We start from the raw sequence: 26,885 nt of genomic DNA on the forward strand, positions 1-26,885 counted from the left end.
ATAACTGCATAAAATGCTTGGCCCCCCTTGTTGAAAATGTGTGGTGTGACATCACAAGACAAAGACGTCAGTGATCCAAGCCCATGGGCTCGTTGTAGCAAGCACAAGTTGCCCTCGGACTGACAGTAGCATTCCCAATGTGGTAAAAGGGGCAATGGGGACCCTTTGTTTGTTTATTTTTTTCTCTTTTGTGGGGGATTCTGATAAAAAAATACAGGTAGAAATACAGGTAGATAAGAGATCTGCATGGAGCGGCAGTACATAAAAACAGACACTTGTGTTGAACATGGGGAATTGTGAACTTACTTTAGTGTACACATAAATTAGATATGAACACCCAAAAACGGCATAATATGGGGCCAAAGGCAAGTTTAACATTGTTCATATTTTACCTATGTAAACAGCCTGATCACATAATGAAGACAGACAGAGAAAAACTTGCCAGTCTGCCACATGTTTGTGATGAAGAGCTGATAGTCATTACAGACTGGTTGCATTGCAAATTTAGATATAACCCACAATATTTATTTCTTCTTTTTATGCTCATAAATCAGGTCAGGACGGATTACATATAGCTTTACTTTATGCACATACAGAATATTGTAGACATGTCAGTGATATGTCCGCTATATGTGTGTAACAAAAGGTAAACATTTAAACTTGTATCAGCGTTTACATTTGTTTTAGTCTAAACTTTCTGTAGCCAACAAATGATAGTTAAATACAGATTTTGTTTGCAAATGATCTGTTAATCTGTTCTTTTATTAATGTGTGTTCGTATTTGTATTTACTAATATTTCAAGTAAAGGTAGTGCACTATATTTCCTAACTATGCTTTGAAATTAAAGGGATACTTCACCCATTTGCATTAAACTTTGTATCATTAGAAACATGGTAGTAGTGTTGAATGGTCGTGAATCCAGCCCTCATTTTGCCCTGACGCTTTAATATTTCATCTTTTGAGTCAATCTTTTTCTAAAAGGTTACCTGTATTAGTAGCATCTAGATAATTGAGTGTAGAGTCTTTATAGGCGATTGGAGGAGAAAGTCCTAAAACTGTACATGTGTTTGTGTGTGTTCATGAAGTGGGTATGTAGATGAATGATGGGCAGTGTGTAAGGGTCTTAATGTACTGTGATGTTTCCAACACTAGGGGGAAGCATTCAACCAGTTATGAAGATCTATTGAAATAAAACAACCCATAATACTACATCATGTAGCCTAGGTATAAATATTGGTATAATAATTGAATGGTTTTCCACAACCTTAAAATGATAAAAAATGAATGATATGTTGGATATGATGTAATTCTAAATGGTTATGACACATTGCACAGAACCAATGACTGCACTCAGAGCATTACACCTGATCTATTACACATACACACATTAAAAAACGCGTTTGTAGAACATATAGCCTACAGTTCATTTTCACTTTGCAGTTTAATAATAAGAACCAACTTTTACAACACCTATTCTACTCATCTGCCACATGAGGCACTCATTATGGTCTGCTAATAATAGGAGTCACCTTTAATATGTAGGCTACTTAAAAAAAGCAGATGGTAACACCTCCCGTTTAGAAGCATCAGCAACCGGACAGACACACAGACAGGCAGATCTCTTCACTCATTCATGAATTGAAATATTTCCCCATGCTGTGTCTTTTATAATTTCCCGATAAAATATAGGGAAACACGAAAAAAAACGAAGATGTTCAGCCATCTGGAGAGCATTGCGAAGTTTGAAAATACGATGTCTTGGAGAGCCTAAAAAGCAGCATCACATCTTGTACTCAGAGTAGGACAGATACAAATGATGTATCTTGCGCATGCGCTCTGCCAGAAACGAAATCGTGGCTCTGTTAGCATCCTGAGCTAGCGAGCTGGTTGGGGAACACCGTGTGGAGGAAGGCGACCTGCGCACTGTAGGCACTAAGATATCGGCGACTTCAAAGCTAATCCTTGAGCTAACCATTATCCCTCCATGCTGTCCGGGAAAGAAAGATAACGGTAATAACCCTCAATTAGCCACCGTGCACGGAATATTGGGGGGAAACTGTGATTCGCGTGACGAGTTTTTATTTCAAGCAGAAATAATTTTCTATTTTGAATATACAGAATTAAGCTTCAACCTCGACCTACGTTGCTCCTGTAAGAATGAGGTTGCCGAGTCACAGACAATGTGTGGTGGAGGGAGATGGAAAGAAGATGGACCAAGCTCCTCCGTTCAGAAACCCTTTTGTGCACCTCTTGAAATTTACCCCCCTGGAGAAAGCAAAGGTAAATAAATCCACTGCAAATGTCCTACTCTCCTACAGATATGTTAACAAGCAGTTTAGGCGTGCTGTCGTACATTAACACCTCAGTGCGACAATGGAGAGGCTGTCATCATCATTTAACTTCACAGTTTTTTTTCGTTTCATGTTGTCAGCTGAGCTAGTGTTAGCTGGTCAGCTAACTGTAGCTACATACATGTTGCTCTCCCCTTCTCTCGCATTGGCTTCCTTTTGTGCCTTAAAGCTTCTCAAATGACGGAGTCTGTTGCTTATGTGTGTTTTTTCCCCCAGGTGTTGCAACGTCATGTATTTCTCGTACGAGCACAGACAAACTAACGTAATATTTTGTTCTCATCCAGGGATCCGCTAACTAACCACTAAATGGTACACCGCTATTTGAGCATGACCGCCTGTCCATGATGGGCCTAGCTTGTTGCTCTTTAACTGTTGTCACATCCATTATATTGTTGCATGCATGCTTTTTTTTCTTCTTCTTATTGCAGTAATATTTAAGTGGCCTTTAAAAACAATGTTAATACAGAAATTCCTGCAGTCACACAAGCTTTGTTGGTTAATCACGGTGCGTCCCAACAACCAACACGTGTGGATGTGGAGGTTTGGAAACTGTCAGTTGTGTCCTTCCTTGGTCTTTCACAAACGTTTCTGCCAATCTCTGAACTGGTGTATGAATTGTAGAAAAACACATTTAAATAGTTTTACAGCACACGTCATATTTGTGCAGACCAGCCATCCTTAATTGTAGCTGGACGTGCGATTACAGCTTTTATCAATCATCAATCTTTATTTGTATAGCGTCAATTCATAACAAGTGTTATCTCAAGACACTTTACACAAAGCAGACCTTTCTGTAAAAAGATTTTTACACGAGACATAACTTGAATCTTCTAGACTCTTCATATTTTTAATGTATTTGGACACAGATGCATAGCCGTTACAAAACAACAATTTAAAATCCTCCAAGCTGATTCATGTTGCGAAGCAGAAAGTAAAAGTTGTCTCTGCCTTGCTAATATTGCAACAAGCGTTATTTCAAACTGAGGCTGATCAATTTGGAGGCACATGTGGGCTCTTTGTGGTTCACCTTAAAAGATCTCTCTTTGAATAGCTTAGTTAGGTAAGTGTCCACGTGTTTATGTCTGTGTGTATCCACACTTAACCTTGGGTGAGCATTAAAGTAGATCCTGGTTCAGTAAAACATATATTTGTACAGTGAGGTACGAATTGGATTTGACAGCCAGTCTTTGTGTATTGTTGATAGACTCACTCCACCCTGAGCTTAAAGATAAAGGGGAGAAAAAAAACATCTTATGTCCTGAGAAAACAACTTAGCACACCTTTTTTTTAAAAGCTTTGAGGTGTGAAAAAAGCAGCAGTTATTCTAAACTACATTCTGATAGATGCCAAGAGTCCATCTTGTTATATCTTTAATTAAATGTTATGCACATTCATTTCAAGTATATGTAAACCTTGCAATTATTAGAAAAGCACATACGGTACATTGTTGAGTATTTTTAAACTTAGCTCTGAGGTATTTTCAGAAACTGTTCAGTGTGGTGGGAGAGTCTCAGTTTTATGAATGGCCTCTGCGTTGGCATAGCAAGCGTACAAGCGTGTCGTATTACAAGTTAGAAAGGTGACCTAGGGAGGTTAAACAATGTTCTTTGCCTTCAGGCTTTTGTAAAAGAGACTGAAAGAAAAACAGGTGTGATGTTAGGTGGATCAAAGTTAAGGGAGTAGCCAAAATCATGCAAACATAATGAAGGCAAGGAAGTTATTCATAAGCACTAAAGTTTTTCAAATGACTTTAGAGCAAGTCTAATGTAAGTCACAGGAACCAGCACTACATGTGCAAGTTAACATTCGTAAAGAAGTGTCCAAAAAAAAAGACAAACTATTACTCTTAATTATGTCATTTCCCCAACAGTGACATGTCATTGTGATGTCCTTTGCTGCGGAGTTTCTCTTTCTGTACTCACACACAACTTTACATAATAGAAGTCAGAGGGGCTGGGCACTTAAAAACAGGTTCATTGTAAACACAAAGTGCTGAAGCAAAAGTGGGTCGTCGTGAAGCGGTGGAATTGAGTTTCCTCGTTGTTCTGATGTAACTGAGGAAAAAGTGTTTTCAGCATGTTGCGCAGATCTTGCTTTTGCATCTGAAGCAGCGAGAAAACAAAGTAAAGTGAAATTTAGCAACGCTAAAAAAAAGGCGATGAAACAGTTGACTGACAGATGAACCGACAGAAACTGAGTTTAAAGAGAAAAGCAATCGTGTGCACCCATATCTATCAGTAGAAAAAAAGATTACTGTGAAGTGAAGGTCTGCAACGGAAATGTCTGAAATGAGTCTGAATAAATGCATCATCGTTTATAAATGCATTGTAGTTTATAGTGCATGTTGTATTGGCTGGATGAATACACATTTATTATATCCATTTTTCTTTTAGGACATTATTTTGGCCACATTTATAAACCCATCAGGTGCATTTTAATGGCATCATGTCATGTTGTCTTTTCAAATTACATGTATTTTAAATCTGTGCAGTCATTATGTGTAATCTCCAATGACCAAGCACTACTTTTCTTTTAAGGGTAGCATAAAGGCCCAAAAGATAATTGTGTTTATCATCTCAACAAACATGTTTGTTTCTGATCACTTTTGTGCTGCTGCTGACAATGAAAGAGTCGTTGTCGCAGACCTTGAAAGTATAAGAAACCTGTTCACTTCACACCCAACGTGTGGCCCTCCAAAAACTCATTTGGCTTCTTTTTAAAAAATCACATTTATTAGCTCAACCTTTCAACCCTTTTAATGACCCTCTTGCATTCCTGAGAAGCTAATTAACTGAGCTGATCTGACGTTAGACGTGATGTCATAATGACGTAGAACTGTCATTTTGTTGTTTCTCTGTCCTAATCGACCAAAAGTTGGTGAGGCGTCAAAGAGCGAGCTGCTACAAGGCGAAAGCTAACTTGATTCCTTCCTTTACTTTAACAAGCTTAATTTGTGTGCATTGTGTGGTTAATGGGAAAACCAAACAAAGACTTCTTTTTTTAATCCTGCCAAAGAGACAGGAAGTCAATAGCCCATTCCCACAGCACAAAGATCAGTCATTCCAGGGCAACATGTAGGTTTCTCACTTGCAAAGTTGTTTTCACTAGACAGACTAACAAGGCGCCGTTGGCTGAATTTAAAGCTTTAAGTTGAGGAGGTTAAATGACTCAATGTATTGTTTCATTGGTCAATTTTTCAAATTCCTTGTCACTGAAATCTAAATGCCTATTTATATAGTTCAAACTAATTCATGAACTATCCTCTGCTGTCCCAGATCAGTCCCCTACAAAACCGTCATGCAAAGCAAGGACAAATTCTGCTAAATCCGTTTCCATCAGCTAAAGGCCCCAACCTTACCTCACAGTAACCCTGTCACTGGGCCTGTGAAACTCAACTTGCTTCTGCAGCATTTCTCCGACCAAGTTCACCAAACGTGTTCAGACTTGACGGTGTGAAACCTCTTCATATCCCATTCTGAGTAAAGGAAGCTGGTGCATTTATTGACCCTAGAAGGTGTCGATTCGAGCCTTCATATCATACGGGGTTTCACTGCGTTTAGCAGCACTTCCTGTTTCACTGAGTGTAAGGTGAAGATGAGTCAATGACACCAGACAGAAAGCATATCACATAACCATGGCTGTATCTTTGTCACTGGGAGAACATTAAGGCCTTCACACCCATTAACACAGTTAGAAGAAACAAATGTGACACATTGCTATCGGCTACATGATGGGCCGCCGACATTTTCAAAATGTTAGTGCTGACAAAGTAACATGGCTACTGTGAAATTGCCATTAAAACAGATGATTGTAAGCATGTACAGTCTGTTCTTTGGGGACTAATTTAAGCCTTGCATGGTCCTTTTCTTGTGTGGAGCTCATAATTCAATGTTGTATTGACTTACATTTTATGAATGCAGAAATGGCTACACCTTCCATGTCCTTGTTATAATACAGGTTCTACTTTTCCCACTACAGTGTTTATTTTATTTTCACGTTTGGCCAAATCAGTCTGAAGTAGGCCTGGGCAATATGACTGAAAATGGTGTCACGCTAAAAAGTTCCTTATCAGTTGATATGGATAATTATCACGATAAATGGTTAAATCATTGAGTCTTTCCAATTATAAAAACATATTTTGGTTCCTGAGTGAAAGTTGAAGAAACCAGATGGTTAAATTATGGTTTAATCGAGGCGGCAGCAGTAGCTCAGTCCGTAGGGACTTGGGTTGGGAACCGAAGGGGTCAACGGTTTGATTCCTGATGCGAACCAAAATATGAAAGTTGGTTTGGTAGCCGGAGGGGTGCCAGATCACTTCTTGAGCTCTGCCGAGGTGCCCTTGAGCAGCCGCTGCACTCTGACATCTCTTCCATTAGTGCATGTCCACAGTGTCCTGGGGACACACAGGAGAAGCATGTCTCTAGAGCATGTGACTCTCAGACTGTAAATATCCAAACTGTCTCCAAACTCCTGCAGCCGAGCGTCCTCTCCTGTCTATGATGTTTTCTCCGTGCTTTGAATTGGCAGGCTCAGCGATTTCTTCCGTGTCGTTAACACTAATTTCAGCTGTGTTTTTATTCTGCTCCGAGCGATAAGCCCGCCTCCCCATATCCCTGCCACATGATTGGCTGTTTTCGACGTCTTTTTCTTCTCTTTAATGTTGGTGGCAGCTAGTGTTTGATGCACATTAGTGCACCCTGTTTCCCATAGGTTGTGTGGCGTAATAACAGGTTAAATTCTATTGAACATTTTTCACATTTATTGTAAGAAAAATTATATTGTAATAATTATTGTTTTATCGCCCAGTCCTTGCCTGAAGTAAAGCTTACTTTGTTCTCCTATTCACTCTTACTGTTAATTCTTATTGCATGCATTTTAAAGTGCCTTTTAGTACGATGCCTCAGTTCACTCCAACTCCTAAATAGCCTCTCTGCTTTTGTGGCTTTGCTTTTATTTAACTTTAAGTGACATTCATGCATTCTCATGCTTTGGGTCTGAATAAACCTTTCAACAAATGCATTATACAGTGGCTCTCAAACATTCCCTGTAAGTCACCTTTTACTGTGAGAAAAAAGCCCCATTAGTTAGTCAGTCATTTCCTTTTTTTTGTGCTAAATTGTGTTCCTCCTATGTGTGTATAAGAGAACTCTGGTGCTTGGTTTACAACTCATTAATGTATGTTGAGAGGGAAGTAAAAGGAAGCTGTATGAAAAAAAAGATTTAATTGCTTCGGAAGACTTGGAAAAAAAAAACACACATCAATAATAGATGATACCGTCATGATATAAACATAATTTTTTCCTTCCTCTGGGAGTTGTGCGGGTGGGGGCGGTTTACTAAATTCTCCCCAACTCCTGTTATTTAGTCTTTATCTGCTTATTGTTTGTCAACAAACAAGCTTCAGATTGACGGAGCTGTCAGGCTAGAAATCTCTCCGAGTACGATAAGAGAGTGCAGACAACCTCCTGCTCCCCATGGGGCTTAGTTGCTATCAATACAAATATTGACAGAAGATAAGCACCACTTCCACAGAGTCATGAAAAGCTGTAAAGTGAACAGAGTCAACATTGAAGTTCAGCTTTTGTCAGCACCAATGCAGAACATGTTTTTAGACATTTTCAAAATAAAGTTACAGTCCCTTATTACAGGAAGAATACATTAAGGACCAGAAGCACACTCTTTTTTTCAAATATACAATACATATAACACACCCAGACACTGTTCTGTTTTGTATAGCAAAGCTGCAGGATACCACTGTGATCAGCCATCATTTCATCATTGCTATGAGTTTTGTTTTGATGCATCTTACATTTTAAGTGTGACTTTCTAGCTTTTCTTTCTCAACTATTTTGCTTGGATAAAAGTCTAAATAAAAATCTGCCGAGTTCATAACTTCTGACAATAAGTGCCAACAAAGCAGACATGTTGAGAGGGCACTTTCTTTTTTGGGCGTGTTATGACTGTTATCACAATCACTGTTAAAATGCGATCATGTGGGGAAATGAAAGGGATAAATAAAAGTTTCAGCAAAGGTTAAATACTGCATAGACTAAAATCAAAGTAAAACAAGTTTTTATTGGATGTGTTCTTTTCTTAACTCTGTTCCTGTTTCTCTTTTTCTAACTCTCTTGCAGATTGCTTTTATGACAGTCACACTGTTCCCCATCCGTCTACTCATAGCTGCATTCATGATGTTGCTGGCATGGCCTTTTGCCTTCCTGGCCTCAGTAGGGCGCTCAGAGACCACCGTTGAACCCCAGTGCCTCTGGAGGAGGTGGGTGTTTTATGTTCTTCTTTCTTATGTCTTTTTTATTCCAGGAAGAACTCTTACTAACTGGCAATATTACTACTTATCTGTGGTTTCCAGCTGAAACTGAGCAAAAATCAAATCACCAGAAGAGTTGAAGGAGAGTGACACATAGTATGAAAACTAGAGATGAACCGAACCACTTCTTATTTATTTTTTTCAGTTCCAATCGAATTAAGTATTTTTAAACTTTGTGTTGGCTTCACATACAAATGGGTAGCAACAACTTAAAGATGTTTATTGAAAACAATTTTATGGACGTGCAACAATCAAAGTTTTGATCAATCATCATATAAAAAAGCAAATTACGCCAATTTGGGAACAGATAACGGTATGAGAACATATCTGTCCTTTGTACGAACTGATGTGTGTTTTATCTGCTGGTCATGAGAAATGCATTGATAGATTAGTTACAACAATGTTTTTTGTGGCAGTCCTCTGCATGTGTTGTTTGAAAAATGCAGCAGTGACAAGAGCGCTGACATGTTTTGCATGTCAAAGATTAGGCTTTAAGATTCAGTTGTTAAATTACTCATCTCATTTTCAATCAGAGTCATTCTTGAGTTGTCATATTTCAGCTGTCTTCTCTTTACTCGCTGAGTGTTTAATAGTCTTTCGTCTCTTTCTGCCAAACTCATGCCTTTATGAAAAAATAAAATAAAATAAAAAACACTTGAAAGGTAAAATAATCTTTTTTTATAGGAGATATTATTTAAATATGTGCGAGGGTGGATGAGGAAGTGAAATGGTGTTTTTAAAGTGACTGGAGGTTAAAGAGATGAGATGGGACAAGTAGGTGAATGCACACAGGTGGAAACTCATTTTCAGTTTGTCCCTTTGGGCTTGAGAAAGCAAACCACTCAACAAAAGCACTAAATGAAATTATAGTTTGAAGTTGTGCAAGTTTTTGTCACGTTTGAATCCCAGTACCTGCTTCTAAAAAAAAAAAGCCATGTGCAAGATTTGATTGTCATACCTATGTCGGAGTTTAATCTGCTTCTTAATAGCCCTCTTTGCAAACTCTCAGTCTGGATTGATTCATTGTGATGACGGTTTAGCTTTTGACCCATGCTTGCTATGAAGCAGGGAATGATCTGTGACGTGAAGGCAGATCATTAAGAAAGATGACCTCAAAGGATGTTAAAACAGTTTTTGTTCTTAGATGATCACTTTTTATTACTTCACACTCATCTTGTTAATTTCAATCCATAATTCATATCCTTCTTGGCCTCAATTTTAACGATAATTTTTCAACATTGGATTATTCTATGTATCTGTTATTCAGTGTAGGAGATGTGTTATATGAAAGAGTCTCCTAATGCGTGCTTTTTATTATTTGCAGACTGGTGGACATTATACTGAAGAGCATCATGCGGGTCATGTGGTTTGCGGGAGGTTTCCATTGGATGACTGTGAAGGGGCGGAGAGCATTACCTGCGGAAGCACCCATCCTCACCCTGGCACCTCACTCTTCGTACTTTGATGCCATCCCAGTCACCATGACAATGGCCTCAATAGTCATGAAGGCCGAGAGCAAGGATATACCTCTCTGGGGCAGTAAGTCTGAAACCTACTGTATACATGATATTTAGCTGTCGGCACATTTATTGGAATTTTTTGTTAAAGAATAACTACCGTAAATTCCGGACTATAAGCCGCTACTTTTTTCTCACACTTCGAGCACTGCGGCTTCTACTCCGGTGCGGCTAATGCATGGATTTTTTATGGGGGACAGTGAGCTTCTGCCGCAAAAACATTTGACTTCGTCACGTCGGATCTTAATATCAGTCATTTTGCGCTTCATGCACGCACCCTCATCATGGAAAACACACGGAGAAATACATATGATGCAGTTTTCAAGTTAAAGGCGATCGACCTGGCTGTCAAAGAAGCTAACAGAGCTGCTGCACGTTAAGATGACACTGACAGCGACAACAGAGACTGAGGAAGTGAGTAATGAAGTCATTCTGAGGCAGTGAATGGATGGACTTTTTCTTGTGAAATATATTACGGTCATCTTTTTCATCAGCCGTGTTACAGACACCGTCGGCTAGGCTTCGTGTTGTAACGGTTCATGTTGTAAAGTCAGTAGTTGATAATGTGTTCATAATTCCGATTATGTGGAGAGTCAGTGAATGCACCAGCGAGAACGTGTTGAGTGGCTGTATGAGAGAACGCTGGGGGAGAGAGTTGGATTGTTACGGCAAGTTATGTGTTGTTCTCCGCTGTAAACGGCGTGGTCACGGCCGACAGTGATCGGGTTATTAAAAGTTATTATTTGAACGCTCTCGTCGTCCTTTAACGTCCGTACGGACGCTACAGTATTTGCGGATGTTACCGGTAGCCTACGTCTGTGTAAATAGCTCTTGTTATAGCGTGGACACCTGCGGCTTATAATCAAGTGCGGCTTATATATGTACAAATACATTTATTTACTTATTTTTAGCCGGTGCGGCTTATATCCAGGTGCGCTCAATAGTACGGAATTTACGGTAAATCTATGAGACAAAAGATCAAGAAATTCTGTGCATTGTTACCTATCCTGTTCAGCCACATGTTGGCTCTGTTCAAATATAAGTAATTAGGGCGAATAGATTTCGATTATTGGATCACGATGTGATTTAGAATCTAGCACTTTGCAGGGACTGACTGATTATCCCAATTTTTTCTTTTATTTTTGCAAGTTATGAATCTATTTAAAATTTAAGAACAAAAGAATCCAAAGTTTTACATAATCAATTCTCCCCACTTCTAGTCAGTATGTTTAAGTATTTTCATTGTGTTTTACAAAATGAGTGAAGTCACGATGTAAAAACTAGGCTTGGGCGGTATCAAGGTATACCACAGTATTTAGAAATCCCAACGGTATGACTTTGAATTCTGGCTACTTTTTCTGTGAAACTGATGCAATTATAAGATTTTGAGAAGAGGGGTTGTAGTGCACAGCACGGGCCAGCAGGGGTCAGGTCCCATGTAGACTCCTGTTCTCTGGGAAGGTAAACGGCGGGCTAACATGAGACTTCTTCACATCGGGTCCGTGCGTCTGCATGCCTTTACAACGTCACTGCAGACTGAGAGCTCGATTAATGTACTGTAGCTAATAGCAAACTCCTGGAACGAAAAACAAACGGAACTAAAAGAGAGCGTTGTGGACGTTACTGAACACAATGGAAATCGCCACGCAGGAAGACAGGTTTTTTTTCTCTCTGAGAGACATTCAATAACAAGGCGCGTCTTAAATACGGGTGCTTCTTATATTCCGAATTTTACAGAAATTGAAACTCTTCTGCTGTTGTTGTTATACGTGGACTTTAAAAACCTAAAAAGCTCTTCATCTGGGCTGCAAGAGCAGCATCCCAGCAAATGTTCAGCACAGATAGAAAGACAGTTGCACCACAACACTCCGAACTAAACATGTTATGAACTGTGAAAGTTATCACGACAGCAATGGAATTTTTTTTTTGTAACGGATACCACCACAAGCCTATTCCAAGCACTTTCTGTGGTTTTTCTGCTTTATCTGTAAAGCTAGGGGATTTCCCCATCATTTCAGATTTTTGTTTTATTTGGTTTGATGAGTTGAATCCAAGTACACCTTGGGTAAAATTAAACTAGTGAATACCAGGAAATGGGTAGCAAACAGAACAATTTGAGATGTAATAATGTGGATTTAAAGATTACCCAAAAAATCGCAAACATATGAAACATCACTGCAAAAATAACCGTGAGTGATTATATGCTGGCTCCATAGCAAGCTTATAATCATTCAGTTATTTTATAGCTCTTATTAGTGTTGTTTTATTTACAGGTAAATGGAAAGTACAAGGACTAAAAACATACCTTAACCTCAGTCTCTGTTTTTTTTTTTTTTTTGCCAACCTCTAGTGACATTCAAGTCTGACTCGATACCTCTCCAATCAATTTATGAATTAAAAGAATTAAGTCATCTTCTTGCTGTGCTGACACAAAACTGAGAAACTGTTAAGAGCAACTGTTAAAGGAGGATTGATAGCAGCTCACTGAAGCTATGTTGGCACTATGTCCACATGCTGAGGTCAAACAAAAATACTAGTGTGACAGCAGATCCTATTAACTAGCTGGCGGGTTCAGGTACCTGCCTTGTTGCCAGTTTAGGGATTTGTCCTTTTGGCCGTACAGATTGATGTACTTTAAAAGGCCTAGGTGATGGTTATTTTAGTCTTCCTTTCTCCTCCTCCTGTTTTTCCTCTCAGGTCATTATCTGGCTACTTTGCTGCCTTCTGGATGAATGATATTTGCCAAGTCACTGCTGCAGCCTTCATGCTGGTGTTGCAGGGTTAAGACGCTTCATCTGTTTACAGTTGCTCATTGGTCCATTGTTTTCTTTGTCAACTGCTAGCAATCACATGAGAGGTGATACTATGTTTGGCCCATGTACACTGTGCTATCTCCGAAAATGTTAAAGGATTAGTCACTGGCTTATATGATGACATCGTATTTTAAAAGTCCTGCTTGCCTTGCAGTAGGAAGCAGGCCAGGCCTGACCAGACAACTTGTATCCAGAATAAGCATTAAGACCTAATCAGCCATGGTGACATGTGTGAAGTGTCTTTCAAAGTAATAGCCGGAGCTCTAATCCTTTCCTGTTGCAGACAGCTCACAGTAGGAATCAATTTCTACTCCAAAGAACCCTGGCATCAGTCTCTTCATTTTTCATCTTACTCTTGCCAAACTCTTCTTGAGTTATTGCAGCTTTTCTACTTTATCAGGACAGGGCAAGAACAATGTTTCCTCTATCTGCAGAACTCATTTAGATCCAAACGATATCATTAAAAAACAATCTGTGTCTGATAAACTCCTTTGTCATTCTCTTGTAAAATTTTGCCAATCTCAAATTTGAGACCTGTTAGCAATGCTTGAACCTGATATACCCACAGACTAGGGTTTTGGAAGTGACAATTGCATGGCTGATGGCCCTCTCCCATGGAGTCCACTCCCAGTATAGCATTGTGATTAAAAAGTTGCAGCCTCCCACACCTTACTTCCCTTTTTTTCAGTTCAGGTCACACTTGGTTTGACTTTGACTTGTGGTTGAATACCTTTTTTTGTCCCTTGTGAAGAAAAACACAAGATTACCACACTGTTTGAGAAAAAACAGCGAGTCTCTTACGAAAGGTTGCAACATGTAGTAAAGAAGTCGTGTTTGTGGTAAGACTCAGAGTCAGAAATCAGGAAGTTGTGTGTGTTGTTGTTGTTGGTGGTGGTTTTTAAATGGGCTGATGTGTTTTTTGGGGCATTGATAGAAACACCCCAAAGGTTGAAATCAGACTTTTTCTAAAATCAGAAGATTTGAATCAGATGACAGCTTTTTTTTTTTTTTTTTTTTTTTTTTTTTTAATCTTTGAGAATTCCCCTTTAAAATCAGTTGATTTAACCAGTGAAGAATATTTGTAAGAACATATTGAGATGTTTTTCCTGCCGAGATATTTTCAGTTTTAAGCACCCCTAAATGTTTTGCTCCTACCTTTCCATGAACACAGCTGATATGAAACTGAAACATGCTTTGCTGATCTTTGCTCTTACTTGTAGTTCGTTTATTTATTTTTTCAGTTAGCAGGCTATTAAGTCAACAGTGCTGACAGCCATATGAATGTCCCATTAATAGTACAGCCATTAATCCTCTCATCATCACTGTGCTCGTCTGCAGTGGAGTGAAAGTTGAAATGAGGTGCTTAAATTGAGAACACCATTAGAGGTTCATGTAAAGAAGAGCTTTGCTGTCTTCCATGACTTAATTTTAAAAGCAGATACAGTGCAATTGTTTTGATAGTGAATGCATCAGACTCAGTTTTTTAAAGTTTTGATCATCCTGTTTATAGCATCAATATTTATTTTTAAAGGCAACTCACTATTTAACTGTTTACAAGTTTAAGTGTATAGGTCGAAGTTACCTGAAACACTAGATCATGCAGGCACGCTTTAGTTCCTTGGCTGGAAAACATAATTAAAAGTAGTTTTGATTTCCCAATTTGCAGTCTCTTAACTGGTTTTGTTTCTTTCTTTTGCCTCTAGCTTTGATAAAGTACATCCGGCCAGTGTTTGTATCACGGTCAGACCAGGACTCCAGGAAGAAAACAGTGGAGGAGATCAGACGCAGAGCGCATTCTGGAGGGGAATGGCCTCAGGTAAAGGGAATCCAAATTCATCTGCACACATTTTGTTCAATTGTGAGCGCACATGCATGACTAAACATAACCTCATTTTACCAACTTTAAGAACTATATGCCATTTTTTTATTTTTTTTTATTTAACCAGGTTGGTCCCATTGAGATTAAAAACCTCTTTTCCGAGGGAGACCTAGCCAAGACACGCAGCAGCAAAAAAAAACTCCACAAAGTTACAAAAAGAAATACAAAAGTACAGTTCACAAAAGCATAGCACCATGGATTAAAAAAGTGCCATCTAAGAATCAGAAGTTTCAAAAATGTGAAGAAAACGGTTCCAATAAACTGTGATCTTGTACATTTTTAAGCTCAAATCTAATGAATACTTTATATTAACCTGAGTCCAATCTAACAAATAAATATATAGGATTGTGTGTGTAGGATGAATACAACCATGTTATATATATTTGTACAATACTAAGTGCATGGTTAAAAAAGAACAAGATAACCCTGGAATAGAATAAAGGCCTTGTTTACATACAGTATTGTACAAACGGGTCCTCAACAATTACTTTTGTCTGATTACAGAATAAATCAGTGGTTTCATTCTTTCTCATGTCCTTACTAGCTTGTGTAAACGTAGTTTGTGCCTTACAGTGTTCTGTGCATTAAAGTACTAACCAATCAAGCCCCATATTTATTCAGTGTGTTTAAATTTTCAATATGGGATGATCCCTTACATGGGCAGGGTGTGAGACATGTGACAATGACCACTGACATTATAGATTATTTTAATGTAGAACCATGAGGGCACTAGGGTATATAATCTGGATCTCTCTGTCTGAATGTTACCAAAGACTCAAAGAATTGTTGCAATTGGTGAACACCACTTTTATGAAGTTTGTAGAGTTAATGCAGCCGAGAGAAGTAAAAAGCTAACGTTTTGCTCCAAGCGAACTACACCACGACCGGTGGGTTTTGACATCACGACCGTTATGCTTCATCGATCTATTCAGCGTTTGACAAGCTAGTGAAACCATAGCTCAATAAGTTGTTTATTAACCTAATATTTGTATGAGCGCTGAAAGACATGAGTAGAGGCTGTAAGGAGGATTTGTGAGAGAGTTCCTGGTGTGATGATTGTGGACATAAGAAAATAAACAGACAACAATAAAATGTACTAACAACAAGCAAATGTTAATTTATCCAGTAAAATCCAGCATTGAAGAAAACACTGCTACTAAATACTCATCTGATTTAGCAATGTGCACTAAAATAAATGAATGCTAAGCTTTCAGTACTGTATAGTTTCTGTTTGTAATATGTAAACCATTCTGTCTCTTCTACAGATTATGATTTTTCCTGAGGGAACATGTACCAATAGATCCTGCCTAATCACCTTTAAACCAGGTAAATCTTTCATCAGCGTGGTCTCATTCAACTCTTTCTCTTTTTATTCCTTTCACATTATGTTGCACTCAAAGTGTGTTCTGTTGTTTAGTATTTAGTCGAGTGTGCAAATTCACTTTAAATCAATTTAAAGTGTACATCAGATAAATAAGTGTGTGACTTAATGCTAAATAACTCAAAAAGATTGTTGGAAATTAAGGTTTAGACTAATGGTTTCCATAACAGTTAGCTTTGTTTGCTGTTATTTTTGTCTGGTTTTAAGGCATATGATTTTGAAATGCATATCTTTATTTTTCTTGCAGGGGCCTTCATTCCAGCTGTACCAGTGCAACCTGTGGTGATACGTTACCCGAATAAGCTGGTAAGCCAGTTGTCCAGATCAATAACACAGCAAATATATGTATAGAAATTACAAGCAAGTTTGTCTTTTATACAGTCAAGAAATGTACTTTGAAAAATGATATTATAGAACATATGAGGGCTTTTTAGCGTCCTTCACTCTTAATTCCTTATTCTAACCTTTCCACAGACATTTTGAGTAGTTAGCTGGGGTCAGGTAATCACCTGAGTTAGCTTAGTTAGTTTACATCTGCAGTCCCTCAGTAGGTCATGGCAAAGATGTGATTACGTTAGCTGTAGGTAGCACGGAGGTTCATCAATAGTACAGGGCATTTAGAAAGTCTGGTGTTGAGTTAGATTATCATTCAAAAACATCTTTGCTTACATGCTATCTACTGTGGTGTGTAACTGTTTAGGTAGCCTATATTTTTAACAGTCAAGACTGATAGGATTATGTAGCATGGAAACATAAATGTGGAATTTAGGTTTTTAAACTTGATTGAAATATGTGAAAGGCCTCACTTGGTATATATTTTCTAATTTTTTTTTATCTTTCTACTTTAGTTCTAAGTAGCATTTGTAAGGGTTTTGATTGTTTATATCTGTATGGAGACTTTGCATGCTCTGTAGCCTGTGTGGCATCCTTCCAGAGTCTTACTCAGGTAGGCAAAAATGTAGCCGGTCACCACATCAGATGGAGGGTAATGTAGGTATATATAGTATCTGTGAAGAACAAAATGTTCTGGGTAATACACAAGCGTTCTGCATACTCAACAGAAAGTACCGTGGAATCCTCTTTCAGACAATGCTCATGGTCACAGTGTGTCATTTTTGAAGCATAGATGAATTGGTCACTGCTCCAGCCAGGACTCATTTATATGATATTCTTTCTGAACCAATCAGAACTCAGGCTGTGTCTTACTACTTGCACTGATTGGTTCTGAATTGGAGATAGTTCTGCCTTTAAGAACTGACTTTATATTAGGTTTTTTTTCATACAATAATTCATCTAAGAATGTGCAATCCACATCATGACAAATAACAATTCAACTGCTGCATGGATCAGGTCTTCACTGGTATCCTGTGCGTCTATTGTCGGTTTAAAAGCTTGCAAACCAGTTGAGACTGATAATTACAGAGATGCATATTGCTGTACACATGGGACTCATGTAGCAAAAGTGTGCATTATTTATGAATCCATAATTTACATTTGTTTATATAATTTATGAATCATATTTCCTTTCCGTTGTGCTTCAGAACAGCCCAAAGAAATAATCTCGTCAGAGTTTTCCATGTTGATGTTTTAGCAACTTTGTGCTGACCAATAGAGTTGTTTCAGTCCAGTTATGAAAGGAATTCAGTGAAGTGTGCAGAGCAACTTTCTGATGGCCTGACTGGGAATCTGGCTAATCATGGTATGACTCTGAATTCACGTCCAAAGCTCTGCTCAAGCTTGTTGTTCTGTGGGAAACTAGGTGAAGTAAAGACGAAGGGAGAAGGCATTATTGGAGGGTTTTTACATTTCAGTCGACCTGTACTGTTTTCTATTGAATGGGGATGTTATATTTTGATTTCAGAAATGTCCATGTAACAGTTTTCTATTCCAGTTGAAAATAATAAGGAAGTGTGTAACACAAGTTCTATTTTGTTTGTGAGAACTTAGTCATTTCAATCTTGTGCTGAATTTAGATTTCAGCTGAGAAAATTACAAAGGTTAAATGTGTGTGTATATATATTACTCATCTCTCATGTGTGTGTGTGTATATATGTATATATATATATATATATATATATACATATATACACACACACACACACACACACACACACAAACACACACACACGAGAGATGAGTAATTGATTGATTTATTTTTTTAATTAGTCACTTAATGGAGTACGCAATAACGGCTTTGCTGCCCATCTAGAATTTTGACTTTATGTTTGTCTTTGCTTTCCGTATTGTTTAGGACTCGATTACATGGACTTGGCAAGGGCCTGGAGCGTGAGTACACCTTTTTTCTTTTTATATATATTTCACTCACTCTTAATTTATTGTGTCAGTAACAGTAGCTCAAGTGCGCGGTGACATACTGTAGCTTTGGAGATCCTACCATCAATTGTTTGTGAACATTTCAATCCTGGCTTATGTATGCCAGTTAAGGATGGGGGTCATCACAAGTGGCTGATGTGCAAACATGATGGGACATTAAAACAAGGTTTGTGCACAAAAATGCCATTCCACGCCAAGTTAAAGCTATTTACTCATTTAGCACCCAGCTTCACATGATCAGCCAGTTTTAGAGACTGATGTGATCGCTAGAAACTAAGCTCAGGAATCACAGCCTATTGGTCATTGAACACAATTTTGCAGCTAAAACAGAAGCTCCTCTTTCTGAGATGAACTGCCGTCTGAACCAGAATCTCGACAATGAGATCTCAAATAGACTGGAAGCAGATTAGTCATGGCTGCAGGAGAAAGACTGCCCTTGTTATCAGTCTCTGTGGTGTCCTCAGAATACTTTGGCCTGTTTTTGTTCGGCTCCATAGGTGTGATTATTCTGTGAATGCAGTTTGCTGTCATGTAACCACAAAGGATCAGAACTCCATACTATTCAACTTAAAAGTCAGCCGTTCTGTGTGTGTCTCAGGCGTGTCTCTAAACATGATGTAAGTTAAATAGTTTAACTCTTTCCATACCCTCGATCATTTGACCTGAGATGCATACAGGACAAAACTCATCTTAAAAAACACATTTTTATTCTTCGGCTTTCAACCCAGCATGAGACTCTGTTCTTGTTTTAGTGTTTTATTTTTTATTGTTTTAACCCTGTTATTGTTTTTTCTTATGTTTTATGTTTTGTGCTCTTCATGTATGTACATCCCTTTGTCCTAACTATGGCTGTTTTAAGTGCTTTAGAAATAAAGTTGAGTTGAGGACATAATGTACCTCGAAGTGGTGTTTAATAATTTGCTACTTTTTTTTTTGTCTGTATTTTTTTTAACTTGTTTTCTGTTTCCTGTTTTTTTTTATCCAGGTTTGAAATCTTGTGGCTGACACTCTGCCAGTTGCACAACGAGTTTGTGATTGAGGTAATGAAAACGTCTGGACTGCATACACGTGCACTACTAAAATAAGTTAACACTCAAAAGGGCTGTCTTTTTTTTATTTTTTGGTAATGGCCTCATTATGAAAGACGCACTGTACACAGTGACACCATGATGTTGGAAACACAGAATGAGGTGTGTCTATCACCTACAATACATTTGCCTTCCTATCCCAAAAATCACTGAAGTGAAACAAACACTTAAAGTATGAAACCCACTGAGGACTCTCACATTATCCCTCACTTATTGTGAGTATATAAACCTTTAGATAATGCCCTGTTTATTCTCAAGGATCATTCAATGCATGTTGAAAAGAGACTCTGGTAAATAATTCTTCAGTAGATGCTTGATGAATGAATGTTGGATCGATGAACAAATATTCGTCCCCAAACAGTCCTTTTTTTTAATATCAAAGTGTCCATACAACATGAAATAAGAATTGTGATGTCTTTTCATTTGGTTCTCTGCAGTTCCTCCCCATCTACACACCGTCAGAGGAGGAGAAAAAGAACCCTACTCTTTTTGCTAGCAATGTGAGACGTGTCATGGCAAAGTAAGTTCAAATGACTTCTTCATGTTGTTCATTTTTTCCAGATGGGATTGGTGGGAGCTAAATGTGGCGTTATTGTTTCTGGATTTGTTTGGATGCGTTAACCTCAAATACAGCAGTGAACAGTTGTGTCAAAGCGAGGCATAGAGCTGTGGAGCATCTCATTTGTCTGCATGCGTCGTTCAGTTCCTCTTCTACATAGAGAGGGTCATAGTCACAATTTACTTTCATCGTTTCATTGTTGTTTTATGCCAACATATTAGATATAAACTTTGCATGTACTGTATATGTTTCCCTTTATTTCCCTCTCAATAAGTGTGCGTCCTGCATAAGATCATACCTGTCCATCTGCCTTGAACAAAGCTCCCAAACGGATCTTCAAATTCTGTACCATCCAACTTTACCCTCTATTTCAAGTCAAACAGTGCTAAGGTTAAACAGAGTGTACCTAACACTCCCTCACTCTGGGAAATCGCTGTTTTTTTGCAATGGATTAAAAACATCTCAACATCCAAGTATCCATGTGAGCTACTGCTCTGGCCTTAATAAGCCTTGGGGAGGTATCGATTTGCACAAACTGATGTCCCGTCATTGTCTCCTCTATGCTGTGTTCAGAGCCCTGGGGGTACCCATCACAGACTATTCATTTGAAGACTGCCAGCTGGCCATGGCAGAAGGCCAGCTGAGACTGCCAGTCGACACCTGTCTGCTGGAGTATGCCAAGCTCGTCAGGAGACTGGGGTGAGTCACTTCAACCTTCCTATGCACTCCTACCAAAATACTCATCAAACACCAGAGGGACCAAGATGTGGTGTCTGGATGTGGTATCCTCTTTGTGCATTCCAGCATATGCAACTGGTCGTGTGCACAGGTGGGAAGGCAGTTGGAGATTGTGTACTTGTCACTGAGCTGGTGTCTCCCACTGGTTTGTCAGGTGCCTGCAGAAGGAGGGAATCTGTGGAGGGAGATAGTCTGATCGAAACTCAAAGTACAGTTTTTTTTGGTGAACCTTTCTCTGGTGTGGCAGCACTGTGTATATCGAGGAAGAAACTGTCTGCTACTCCCACGGTCCAACAGTTGGCATTAGCACGAACCAATGCAGTGAGAAGAAAGGGGGGCGGAGTTGAAATAGAGTAAAACATGTGAATTGGGAACAATGGCAAATATTTGAAAATGTTGTCAGAGGTGATCTCACTAAAATTGATACCACAACTCTTGAAGACGTTAATAGAAAAAACTTGTCTGTGTGAGAGGAACCTTTTTTTCTTTTTCTTTCTTTCTTCCTTCCTTGAATGCGGCGTTTTTTTGGTGATGCTACGGCCAAGCTGTTTATTAACATGATTTCTTGCCCTGCTGTTCCAGGTTGAAACCTCGCAACACAGAGAAGGTCCTGCAGGAGTACGGGAACAGAGCCAGGAAGCTGGAGGGACAAAAGCTGGACTTGGACGGTTTTGCTCAGTTCCTTGACGTGCCAGTTTCAGACATGCTGCGAGACATGTTCGCTCTTTTCGATGAGGTAAAGGCGGGGGAATCTTTTCAAACGTTATAGTAAGATAGCTAATTTTATGTGCATCAGTTCATGAAATCAGCTAAAATGTCAAAGCTCAAACAAAGTTTTTGGTTATCTCAGTGCTTTTATAACATCTTAAAGCAAGCAGAATGAAGAACTGGATGCTTTTTTGAAAGGAAAAAGAGGAAGTCACAGTAATCAGTTTTTCAGTGTGAGGTTTAAATGTCTTGTGACAATTAAGATTTGAATGCAGCAGTGTGTCCCTTAGCTTAGCTGCGGTCAGCCAAGGGTTCTTCAATGAAATCAAGATTTAGTCCTGCTCTCTTCGTCATATCTTTTCTAACATGTTTTGTTCTTTTGTTTTGTTTTTTTTTAGCATGAAGATAACTGCATGGATATCAGAGAATTTGTGATAGCCTTATCTGTTGTATGCAGACCGGCCAAAACTCTGGAAACGATGAAGCTGGCCTTCAAGGTATGTTCTGTTTCAGGCTTTACGCTTCTCCTACCACCCGGCAGACTACAGTCCCTGACAAAAGTCTCGTCACTTATCCATTTTGTAGAAACAACAGTTTATAACCTGACTTTTAGTTAGCCAGTCGGTTTTAGAAATGCCTCATATGAAAGCTAAAATACTCCAAAATTATGTTTAATATACTAAAATAAATTTGCTTCACTGAAGAAAGATTGATCATTTAATGAACACAGGAAGGTCAGATTTTGGCAAGACAAAAGTTGTGTTGCCTACAGAGTGTGAAAATTGAACAAATCATTTACTTCAAATACAAAAATATGTTGCAGCATGCCTGAGACAAAGTCAGTGATATGTATTTCTCCACTTTGTTCCTCCTCCAGATGTTTGAGGCAGAAGAGGACGGTGTCATCACAGAGATGGAGTTGGCAGTTATCCTGAAGACAGCGTTAGGAGTCAGTCACCTCAACGTGTCGCGTCTGTTTGCTGCCATCAATGAAGAGGACACTGGAAAGATCACGTTCGGTAAGATGCAGAAATGTACTGGGAGAATGGGCGACAGGACTCTACTCTCGTACAGAAATACTCTTAACCCTTACACGTGAAACAGATGTATCAACAAAGCCAATTCAATTTGAAGTGCATGTTGTCCCTTTTTAACACCGTATTTCATGTTGCCTTTGTCTCTGTCGCCCTCTTGTGGTCATTCTACAGACAAGTTCAGAAGCTTTGCAGAGCAGCACCCGGACTTTTCTGAGGAGTACCTGTACACAGAAAACGAAGGCCTCCACAGCAGCCCCTGCCATGGTCACTATACAAATCCCAGCCTGTCTTCCCCAAACCCGCAAGGCACTGCCACCCCCAAAATAGCTAACGGTATCTGCCCCGACTTCAGCCCCAACGACCACGGCACAACAGATGGACTCCGAAAGAAACACAACTAAAAGGGTTACAAATATGTTGAAGCAGAAAGTAACACAGTCTCTCCTGGTGAGAGGGTGCTGAGTAGGTAGTTACTTGTTTTCCTTACCCTTTGTTTTTTTTATTTGTATTGTTTTCATGAAATTACTGAAGTTATTTTCAGCCTGGTAACGGTTTTTTATTTTTTATTTAAACAAATGTTTTGTTTTGGGGGTTTTTTCATAGCAAAGGTCGTCATAATGCCAAACAATGGATGTTTCAGATATAATGCTTGAATACTTAAAGGGCAAGCACTTACAAGGATTCATGGGGCAAAAGTAAATTTGTATTTTTCTTCCCTCTAACATAGTGCAAACTGCATGTTTTTAACACGAGGGAAGCAAGAAAACCAGACTGCCCCAGATGGTAAAGTTTTCAGTTATTTGCGACTTTTATCCATTTCCTCTCTTTAATGGTAGCTGCCTTTTTTTAGCTGAAAGTGCAGAATGCATGGGCTCATGTTATTTTGAGCAGTATTGAAGATTATTCATGTTAAGAAGGGAGACCCGAGGGTACCAGTGACAATTGTGTGACTTCTTTGTACCAGCCACATTTGAGGCAAACCCCGGGTCTCTGTGGTTTGATGGTCATATTTGCTATGAGCCTGTTACATATATATGAATATATATACAGTGATATATTTTTATTTAGCTCAGGGTTCAGTGACAAAAATGAAAAATTTAACTTGTATGATGTCATCATTTTTGGCACTCACTGGGGTCCCGCGCATGTCTCTGTTTTTCTCAGTACTCTTCTCACCTTTCATTCCTTTTTCACATGAACTTCATCAATGTTATTCTTTCAGGTAAGCTTATTCAAGTGTCTTCTTTGATTGTTGAAATTTCACAACGTGGACCAAAAATGCATTTGGTGGTTTGATGTCACCTGTCATCTTAGTGTTTTTCAATCAGTATAATAGCCAAATGGGAGTGTTCACAATGTGTGGCCACTGAAAGCACATTAAGCTTGTTGGCTTTGCTCGGTCGGCTCTAAAGGCAAGGTCATTCTTCTCCCCTGTGCTTTACACGACTACATCTTTGACCATTCCTACATTATTCCACAGCGTATTATCTATCAGCCTAAAGTGTGACAGGATCAAGACTTCAAACATTGGGCCCTTGGTCACATGTAGATTTGACCCTCTTGCTCTTTTATTAGACGTGCTTTAGAGAAACTGTATGCTGCTTTAATTCACTGACAGGGACCCAGGCACCTTTGAATTCAATGTCAATATTTAGGGCCAGAAACAATTGGAAATATCAAACTTTGGTTACATTACTACCAAGTTTTCTGGCATTGGTCCAGTGTTTAATTTACCTCTCACAGGTCTTTGTATTTATTTTTTGCGATATTGGAATGATCAAAGCACGCTGTTACCTTAACTAATACTGGGGAGGTAGCTGACTGTGTTTAATTTGTCCATTAAGCTGATTTGATACTAGAAACTTGACCTGAATGTGTTAACTAAACCTTTGACAAAAAAACGGTCATTTAAATCATTTCACAATATGATTCTTGTCTCTGATGAGAACACAACAAAAACCTTTTAGATTCGAATGGAAAAAATGAAAGTTGTATTGTGATGCAACTTTTTCACATGATGTGAATTTTGGGGGAGAATGAATAGTAAAAGGGAATCTCTCTCCTGAGCACATGAACTTATACGGATCAAGAGTTTGTCTGTAGCCACTCAATACTTGGGATATGTGCATTCATGGCTTAGTGCTGTTGTCTTTTTGTCTATGGCTATTACATTACAATACTCAACCTCAGTCTTTTTTCTTCTTCGTTGTGTTGAAATGAGTTGATCGTGCAGGTGAGCATCACATTTAATTCCCACCACATCCATGACCATGCATTCTGTATTTGTGACCTTGTTACGGCTTTTAGTGAAGCAATATTTCACATCTCTTAAGCCTTCTCAAGACATATGCTTTTGAAGAGTTCTGATATGTATTTTGAATATTCCAAATGCCGGACATTTTGTGAATTTTTGATATACGTATATGAATGATTTTTATTTCCACTGCCATGATAAAGATCTGTGATCTTCTCTCCTCAGCAGATTGTATTGATGGTGAAAAATGAGCCACATTTCTGTTTTTTCTTTTGTATGATACTGCGATTGTCTTTTGTGCTGTATTCCTCCTACACAGTGTAAAGTTTTATTGTTATATTATTAATGTTATCGCTGAGTTGACTGCTTAGAAACAAAATGCAGATTTCTTATGGAAGCCGATAGCCTTGAATCTATAGAATTTTTATGCTAAAAAAGAGAATGTATAGACAATCCTGTCACAATCAGAAGCTACTCACAGCGTTGATCTCTAGTGGACATTTTCTGAAGAAATCCTCGTTTTAAAAATGTACAATTTTTAATCCCGTTTAAAACCTCTTTAATTAACTTTTGAAGTTTTTCGTTGAAGTCGTGCAGGTTGAAATGAGCAGCGTTTAAGTGCACGTGTGTCAGGCCTTGAGGTGAAGTCTTCCACCGCATGACGGGCCGCATCACAAAAACACAACGGCTGTCCGCACGTTAAAAACTCATTTCAAATGTTGATTAACAATCTTATAGTATTTCCCCATCACTATTTTTAAATGATACATATTTGTGCTTGCACTTTATATTCTTTATCATCGAAAGAAATATCACATAGCTGTAAAGCATTTTAAGTTTCCAGGTTACACTATTGTACCTGTTTTTTTATTATGAATCCTTTTTGTTTCATTCATATGTTAACTACAATAGAAATTCGGAATCACTCATTTAAAGAAAGCTTTCCCTTGCCCGTGTTTTCTTGTTATACGATAAAAAATAAGTTTGGTTAGTTGAAACACACTTTAATAGTCCTCTGTTCTGTTTTCTCTTAGTTTTGTGGACATTTTTTAGCTTGGAGTGACTCGTCAACATCAAGACTTCCAAAAACATACAGAGCTGACTAACATACAATCGTTTTGCACCCTGGAATGGAGTGTTAAATGTACTTTTAAGTAATGTGAACTTATAGTGGGTGGAAATAATGTAATTCACTTTGTATGAATGAGGGAAACTACTTTTTTTAATTATTTTTTTTTTAATGGTGGGGAATCTAATTTTGAAATAAAAGCGAAACAAGGAACTGATAAAAAAGACTTGACCCAGAATGAAATATAATGAGCCAACCCTCAGGCTGTTTCATGTCTTTTTAACTGAAAATGTCATTTGAAGGTCAACGGGGTGATAACATGTTTCATCAGCCAGCTGAATATTAACTTTTCTACGTATTTATCTTCTACATTCAGAATAATCTCACATCGAGGCTGTATGAACAATCTGGGACCTTCTTCTTTTTTTTCTTTTTTTTTTTTTTATCCACACCTGTTTCACTTCCCTTTATCCATGATACCTCCATGGAGGTGACCCTTTTTTTGTACTTGCTGTCAATGGAAAATGTAAACCTGCAAGAGGTAAATATGTATATTTATGCTACTGCTGCCTGCCTACCACAGTTTGTCCAGCAGTGAGCCTAAGACGAAAGACTTGTGTACTCTTAACAGAGAGCGATAGTGTCTTTCCGATGGCTTAGTGTCTGTGGACCAAGAAACCGAACTGTTTTCTCTGTAGCTTTACTTCCTGTCTTTTTCTATACTCAACAGGTTTTATTTTATTAATGCATTTTGATGATTAAGAGTCATTACTGCAAGCTACTTTGAATTTGTCTGTTCAGGACTGCTATGATATAACTTGTTAATGTGAC

At 38.5% G+C, this 26,885-nt stretch overlaps 1 protein-coding gene across 1 annotated transcript; it reads left to right on the forward strand.

The window, feature by feature from the left end:
- The first annotated feature begins 1,797 nt into the window (after nucleotides 1-1,797).
- On the forward strand, nucleotides 1,798-26,278 carry LOC306824455 (lysophosphatidylcholine acyltransferase 1). Its single transcript, XM_079344613.1, has 15 exons — nucleotides 1,798-2,011; nucleotides 2,120-2,281; nucleotides 8,487-8,626; nucleotides 10,002-10,216; nucleotides 14,711-14,823; nucleotides 16,152-16,212; nucleotides 16,515-16,573; nucleotides 18,519-18,553; nucleotides 19,587-19,641; nucleotides 20,127-20,209; nucleotides 20,822-20,947; nucleotides 21,569-21,722; nucleotides 22,093-22,191; nucleotides 22,572-22,713; nucleotides 22,903-26,278. Exons 2-15 carry the CDS (start codon nucleotides 2,159-2,161, stop codon nucleotides 23,130-23,132), a joined length of 1,635 nt encoding a protein of 544 aa, XP_079200739.1. The 5' UTR covers nucleotides 1,798-2,011; nucleotides 2,120-2,158; the 3' UTR covers nucleotides 23,133-26,278.
- The last annotated feature ends 607 nt before the right edge of the window (nucleotides 26,279-26,885 follow it).

This window comes from Symphodus melops (assembly GCF_947650265.1).
Source record: "Symphodus melops genome assembly, chromosome: 5".
Classification (NCBI taxonomy): domain Eukaryota; kingdom Metazoa; phylum Chordata; class Actinopteri; order Labriformes; family Labridae; genus Symphodus; species Symphodus melops.